This window comes from Fukomys damarensis, unplaced genomic scaffold (assembly GCF_012274545.1).
Source record: "Fukomys damarensis isolate Sample0158 unplaced genomic scaffold, DMR_v1.0_HiC HiC_scaffold_28, whole genome shotgun sequence".
NCBI classification, from domain to species: Eukaryota; Metazoa; Chordata; class Mammalia; order Rodentia; family Bathyergidae; genus Fukomys; species Fukomys damarensis.
Genome location: NW_022900940.1, coordinates 21,641,130 through 21,648,960, shown reverse-complemented (window position 1 = coordinate 21,648,960; position 7,831 = coordinate 21,641,130). Strand labels below are relative to the sequence as shown.

Genomic DNA, 7,831 nt, shown 5'->3' with positions numbered 1-7,831 from the left:
CGCAGCAGCTCGGGCTCGGGCCGCCCTTCCCCGGCGCGCCCTTCTCCATACTCTCAGTGTTCCCGGAGCGCCTCGGCTTCTGTCAGCACCACGACGACGAGGTGAGTGTGGGCTGCGTGCCCTTGCGCTTGTGTGCCCGTAGCCTCGCGCGTGTCGGAGAGGGTCATCCCCACTCGTCTCAGCAGGGGAGGGTGCCTTCTCCATTTCAGGTTGGTTTTCATCTGGGGGCTGGAGCAGTCGTTAGTACCTGGTAGATCGGGACCTTGAAAGTGTGTCGTGAGTCCCCTGCTTCCCTTCTTTCGTTTTTCTGGGAGGTAAAACGTGGCGGCCGTTTTATCCACTTAGGCATGAGCCCGAGAAAGTCGAGCGTGGATTCCTTGCGTGGGTCCGCCGGAGATCTCACTGTCCTTCATTTTCTCGTTTTTTCTGTGAGTGTCGCTCATTGGTGTTCCTGAGTGAGCCAAGAAGTGGTTGGCTAAGTGGATGTTGGTTGTGTAGTGCATGTGCCCGTGTAGACTACTTTCCACGTGCGCGCTAGTGAAAGGGGACTTTTTTGGGGGGCTACTGGGGGTTGAACTCGCGACCTTGCGCTTGCACGGCAGGCGGTGGGACCACTGAGCTAATTCCCCGGCCCTGTACTTTTTTTTTCTCCCTTGGACAGTTTGGCAGTCGTAGTCTCTTGGGTAAGGGGACCTCTGGATTTTCCAGTCTTGAGCCGTAACCGCTCTAAAGCTGATCAAGCCCTGTGTAAAAATGTAAAAAGCGTGTTCTGGCCTCAGAGCAATCATGGGGAATTACCTTTCAGCCTTGTGGGCCCACGGCTGCACCCCGAGGTGCAAGCTTAATCTCTCGGACCTTGCCCGTTGCTTTGACCCTGTTGGCTCTCGTGATGCTCCGCCTATTCTATCTTCCATCTGCGCGGGAACCGGTCTCCTGGGAGGCGCCCCACCTTGATCGCTCGAGGGCTCCTTGGAAAACGCCAGAGAAGCTACCTGCATCTTGAACCTGGGGGCGCAGAATCTGCGGACTGTAGCGCAGTCTTTCAGCTTGATTTTGCTGAGCTGTCGAATAAAACTTTTAATACCACGGGACCCTTTCCTCCTCTCCATTTTGGTATGGGGCTAGTATTATTCACTGTAGTGTTTTCGTGAGCTCATTGGAGACAGGGACCAAGAATTTGAAAACCAGGACCGTGTGAAAAGAACGTTAATGTAAGAGATCTGCCTGTACACTGTTGAGATTGGGTGAGCGTGGTCGTCCGTAGCCTTGCTTTGAGGAGGGAGTGTAGGAGACGGCTGCGGCTTTTAAAAGTCCGAGGAATAGTGAATGTGTCACACGGAGCCCCCAGAACAGTGCTACATCAGTCTTTTCCACACCTGGTGTTTGGGGGAGGAGGCAGAGGTAAGAGCTAACTTACCTTGGAAAAAAGGTGGAATTAATTCTAACCTATTTGTGGGTGCCTCCTTTTTAAAAGTTTCCGTCTAGATATGAACCTGGGGTGAGGGCTTCATTTTAAGTCTTTTGAATTGGTTCACAATTAAGGGTGACTTTCTAGTAAGTTCTTTGGTTACTGCTAGGAAATCTCAGGAACTGAAAAGATGGAGCCAATTCACTTGTAGATTAGGATCAAAAGGAGAGTGTGGGAGGAGCGGAGTGGATTTAGGGTGTGCAAGAGAATTTATTTACCTCCTGGGAGGGGCCAGGCAAGGTACTGTTTATATTCCTAGATTTAAAAAAAAAATCCACGCTTGTTTCTCTTGGGCCAAAATTGTAGGTGCTTGGCATTACTAGATTTGTGAAAGGTTTAATCACTAAATTATAAGGCCATTCAGACCTTTCGGTAGATCGAGGAATAACGCTGTTGAAAGTCACTTTTTTAAACCTGTGTAGTGCTAGGTTGAATTTGCTTCAAGATGTTGTTATGAAAAATAAGTGATCTTTTAAAACAGTCTGCTCAGTTTCCAGCAACCTTTCTACTAACGCTCTTAAGTTTTTAAATAAACAAGAAAACGTGGAAATAGACTTTAATTCGTTTGAGTTTAAAGGTGACTAATTAGTGCTGGGTTCCTATATTCTCTCGACTCCTTACTTTGGAAGTGATCATAGTTTCAGGATATTAAGTCATTGCCTCTGGTTAGGCAAGAGCCACAGAACTCTTTGGAGGGTGCTAGACTGAATTGCCTAATCCTAGTATTTGCTGTATGTTCAAACTTACTCAACTTTTACGGTGTGCTCTTTGCTTCTCCTGTCAACTCCACTCCACAAGATAATTCGGGGCACCCTTTCCTTTTCCTTACCGTTGCCGCCTGAGCTTGGGCTGGGCTTGTTCCCTATCATTCTGGCGGGCTGCTTTCCTTCAGCAACCTTGAGGTGGCTCCCCTGGATTGGCAAGTCGTGCATGATGTCTGAGTACTGAAATCATCACGATAACCTGAAAAGCTAAACGGAGGGGTTGGATTTTGGAGTTGGTTCGTCTACAAAACCTAGGTTGGAGTTTTGAGGAGTTAAGGTGCGTTGGGATTCACTGGCCGCGGGCGGGATTCAGCTCCGCGTGGAAGGGGAAGGCACAACGAAGCGGAGCCGCTGGCTGGCTGTGCCCCCGCGAGGTCACCCCGGGAGCCCGCTGGCTTTAGGCTGCTCCTCTCTGCGACTGCTGAGGTCTTCGGAAGGGAGAGCTCTTTCGTGTTTTAGAGGAAGACTTACAGTTGAGTGTGGGACTTTCAGCACTTCCTGCTCCTGAGTTCCCTTCTATATATATCATTATTGTTATTAACCTTATTTTGTTTGGCTACATAGAATGAGAGTCCTTTGTTATTTTGAAGGTGACACTGGGAGCGAACTCTTTGAGACTGGGTCTTGCTGTGTAATTCAGGCAGGCCTGAAACTTGCTATGTAGCCTTGGCTGACCTTGCATTCCTGGCTGTCCTCCTGCCTCAGCCTCCGGAGAGTTGGGACTGCAGGTGTGTGCCACTACTGTCGGAGTGGTAGTGAACTCTGTGTGTGTGTGTGTGTGTGTGTGTGTGTGTGTGTGTGTGTAGGGGGTGACGTCTTGCAATCTTGAGCCAAGGGAAACCTTGTAGTACTCCCTGTAGGAGGATAGCAATTGTGTTCCCAGCTGGGAGGTCTCAGGGACTGGGATTTTGCTGAATCTCTGGACTGAAATGAGGGTATATTTGGTCTCTGCCGTTGAGCTTCAGAAATACTTCCTGGGTAGACTGTTAGAGAAATCCAAGCTGATATGACCTTGAATATCAAATCCACCCTTCTCCCATGAAAGGCAAACCCAACTGGTCCCAAAGGGCTTTGAGCACGGTGGTTTGCTGTTTTAAAATAATGGATTGTTGCATGGATTCCCATTCTGTCTTAAATTGAGTAAATCACTAAACAGGAGGTCATATGTGTATTCAGCACTAATGTATTTCATTCTTCATGCCCAGAACCTGAGCTTTTCCCCATGTGTGTGTATCTGGTGTGTGCATGTTTATTTTTAGATTATATGTGTTTTTGTGAAAATTATGAAGTCCAAAGTTCTTTGCACAGTACAATATTATTATTTGTCACTTTTACACTACATATTAAAAGTTCTTATTTTTAAAATTTATTTTACTTTTATTGAGTTTACTGGTACATTTTAGGTAGACATTATGATCGCATTTATCTTTGGCAATTTGTACCTGTACATGATATATCTTGGTTCTTATTTTTTTCCCCATTCCCTTTTTCTCCCCCTAATGTTTTCTTTTTAAAGGAATGAAATAAGACCCACTTTTCTTCCCCTTTCTCCATCCATTTCTAGAGGCTAACGGAGATGGCTAATGTTGGTGAAATTTATGGTAAACTTTGAATTTCTACAAAAAAGGGTATTTGAGTAGGATCCCATTGATTCATAAGTTTATGCCAGCTGGGAATGGTGGTACCTCCCTGTATTCCCAGCACTGCAGAGGCTGAGGTAGGCATGAGCTGGAGGGCAGCCTTAGGCTAGCTACATAATGAGTCCAAGACTAGCCTGGACTACATAGGAGACCCTGTCTCAAAAAGCTAAAGAAGAAAAAAAATATGGCAAAGGTTTTTGCTTTGTTCTTGGTTGAGGACAAGGTTAAAAATGAATTAAAAATGGATATTCTAGTATAATGATCCCTCAATGCATACATCTCACCAGTTGGCCAGGAAACAATTTTCTGTATCTTGGAAATAATTACATAGGCAGTTACTGCTTTGAGTGTGTAGGTCTGTGTGGAAAATAACTGGTGAAAGCTAGATATGGTGGTACATATCTCCCAGCTCTTGGGAGGGTGAGGCAGGAAGATTGCCATGAGTTCTAGGCCAGCCTGGGTAGTGAGTTAAAGGCCAGCTTGAACTTCATGGTAGCAAGACCCCCATCTCCCACAACAACAAAAACATCCTCCCAAACCCACCTGATGGAAGTGTATGGGAGAGAAGTGTTCAATTCTTTTTTAAATATACTGTAGTCTTTGGGCTTTTAAAAAGTTACACTTCTGCTACTTCCATTAGAGTGCAGTGGATGCTGGCTTTGTCAGCTGTGGCTATTTTGGCAAGTCTTGTGTTTCTGATGAGGGTGCCTCAGAGGCATAACCTGACGTAAACTAGTTGTGAGGCGGCTGTGTGTATAGCCTACCTGGGAACCTCCTGTGACTGTATTTGAAGTCTTTTTTGGTGCCAGGGATAGATCTCAGGTCCTTGAGCTTGCGAGGCAGGCGCCCGAACCACTGAGCTAAATCCCCGACCTGTATTTGAAGTCTTCTAAAAAAGGAGGTGAGGGGCTTGGGATTTAGCTCAGTGGGGCCACACCTGTCTTGCAAGCTAAAGGTCCTGAGTGCCATCACTGGTAACGAATTAAACAAAAATAAAAAAGGTGAACTATAGCCTTGGTATTTGTCTACAAGATTTTAATTTCCAGTTCTAGAAATGTGTATTTTGAGAAACTATGAAGGCATATTTTGGAAGAAAATAGATATTTCTTCTAGGACCCCCCCATTTTTATTTGACTGCAGTAAGTTCTGTTTTAAAGACTGACGTGGTTGAGGCACACACCTTTCCCTCCCTCCCATTTCTTTTCTTTTTTTTTCCCTCTTCCTTCCTTCCTTTCTTTTCCTTTCTCTCTTCCCTTTTTTCTGCTCTGCGACAGAATCTTGCTATGTGGTTCAGGCTGACCTTGAACCCACTACAGAGCCCAGGCTGACCTCCAACTCAGAGCACTCCTCCTGCCTCAGCCTCCTGAGTACTGGGATTATAGGCATGCACCATCCTTCTTGGCTATTTGATACTTGTGTAGCTCTAAAATTTAATCCCCTTTCATGCTAAAAAGTTACATGGTTTGTTTAATCTTAATATTTCCCCATCTAGTTCTCAAAGCAAAGTTTATTTTAGCTTTATTCATCTCAGCAAATGCAAGACCATTTCAGGGTCATTTTTTGTGATACTTAGGCAAAAACTTGGTGAATTCTGCCATGGAGGCAAGTTCAATCCAGCGCTCTTCTCTCATTCATCCCCTACAACACTAACAGTGAAAGGCCTGGCTCATGAAGCTGTTTTGCTACCTCCGTTGTTTTTTTTTTTTTTCTTTTTTCTTTTTTTATTGTAACAGGGTCTCACTCAGTAGCCCAGGCTGACCTCTGTTTTGGAAGAGCAGCAGAGAAACATTTGGTAAAGGATTACAGTTGCCAGGGCCAGGGATTTACCTCAGTTGGCTCTGCCCTGCACCTGGCCTGGCCATTACAGGGTCCTGAATTTGATTTCTGGTACTGGCTGCGGGGGTGGGATGGGTGTTACAGTTGCCTAAAGGAACAAGATGCCATCATGGCAGCCCACTCTTTCTGCTTTTCTTCTTGACCTTTGAAGCATTTGTTTTCCGCTTTTGTTTTTTGAGATAAGGTCTCCCTATATAATTCAAGCTGGCCTTGAACTCACTGTGTATCCGAGGCCAGCTTTAAACTTTCAGAGATCCTCATGCCTCAGCCTCCCAAGTTCCCAAGTGCTGGGATTACAGGGGATCACCACTACACCAGCATTTTCTCTACTCCTTTCAAGCATTGTGACTTGAACAAGAGGAGAAAGCTGGATCTGTCTTTCCTCCAGCTGATGTGACCTCGTACTTATTCAGTACTAAATTATTCATCTGTACAGCCTAGTAGACTGAAACCAGATGAGGTTGTTTTGATTGACAAGACTCTGATTTGTTAACAGCAAATTTGGGAGGCATATGGAATGGGGCCTTAGTGCTTTTTATTTACAGCTGAAGCTGTTTGACTTAAACCATGTTCTCTCAGATGCCATCTCTTGTTTCTTTTCTGCTATAGATCCCTACAGTTGGCTTACAGTTGGCCCTGGTTTTTGAGATTCATATTAGATTAAAACTAAGCTAATGTCCTTTCATCCTTAAAAGTAGATTTTCTGGTAGCCCCAGGTAGTTCTAATTTAAGCTCAGTTCCCACCAGTGAGTTTTCTCATTCCTCCTCTGCAGCCATGGGGACAGAAGCAGGGTCTCCTCTGTGCTAGACAAGCACTCTGGCTCTGGGTGGTATCCCTAGTCCTGGTTCTGTTTTTTCTTTTTGGTGTTTTGAGATGGTGTCTTTCTGTTCCATGTTGGCCTTAAATTCATTCACTGTGGAGCCCAGGGTGTTGTCCACTCAGGCCCCCTAGTGCTGGGATTGCCACCCTGCCCAGCCTTTCCATTTTCTTTCCAGCCTTTCCCTCCCTTCCTTCCTCCCTGCCTTCTTTTATTTATTTATTTATTTATTTTTGTTTTGTTTTTTTGTTGTTGCTGTTGTTGTTGTTGTACCCGGGATCAAACCCAGGTTCTTGAGCTTTCAAGGTGTGAGGCAGGTGGCGGAACCACTGAGCTAAATCCCATCCCCTTTCTCCCTTCCTCCCTCCATCCATCCTTTACTCCAACTGGTTATTGAATCCAAGTTCTTCACAGTGAGCGGCTCTGGTTTTTAAAATTTTGAGACAGGGTCTCACAAAATCCCTAAGTTGTCCACGTTGGGCTCAAACTTGGTCCTTCTACCTAACCTGTAGCATTCTAATGCTGGGATATCAAACATGTGATCTACCATGCTTAGTTTAGTTTTCTCTTTCTCTTTTCTTCCTTTCCTTTCTGTCCCTCCCCTCCCTTCCTTTCTTCTTTCCTTCCTTTCTCACTGTGTGTGCAGTTCAGGCTGGCCTTGAACTCACTGTGGAGCCAAACTTTCAAACTCTCAGCCATCCTCCTGTGTCAGCCTCTCAAGTGCTGGGGTTACAGGAATTTGTCATCACACACAGCTTGTTTGTTTGTTTGTTTGTTTTGGTACCAGGGATCTAACTCCTGGGCCCTTGAGCTTGTGAGGCAGGCGGTGGAATCACTGAGCTAAATCCCCAGCCCCATCACACACAGTTTATTTAAATGATTCTAATTTAATGGTCAGTAGGCATAAAAAGTTAGCAGTCAATTATAATTTGTCCAGGAATAGTTTTCCTTATAGATAGATGCTTTATGGAAGTAGAACATTTACTGGTTTTGGTAATCATATGTTAGCAAATAGATGTTCGATTATTGGAGCTTTGTCATGAAGAAGAGGGTAATTCTATCTGTAAGGACTTCTGGGTTTGGTCTGCATTAAAGGGTTTGATAGAGCAGAGAAGTGTACTCAGGAGAGAGTGAAATAGACTGGCCGCAATCATTATAGCTCTGATATCCTGTGAACCTGGGGGGTGTTTCTGCTTGAATTTGGGAGCTTGAGCATGTGAGGAACACCTGGGAATGAAAGAAAGCTCTACCTTTTCCGCTGTATCCTTTAATTCTCCAAAGTTTGCTTCATCTTTACATAGTTAA

The 7,831-nt window shown here is 45.1% G+C and overlaps 1 protein-coding gene across 1 annotated transcript in view; it reads left to right on the top strand.

Annotated features, from left to right (window-relative positions):
* Trim71 (tripartite motif containing 71) overlaps window positions 1-7,831 on the top strand; it is a 66,524-nt gene that overhangs the window by 803 nt on the left and 57,890 nt on the right. Inside the window, exon 2 of the mRNA XM_010629715.2 lies at window positions 6-101. Within this exon, the coding sequence (XP_010628017.1) occupies window positions 6-101 (96 nt within the window). The remainder of the gene's footprint in view (window positions 1-5; window positions 102-7,831) is intronic.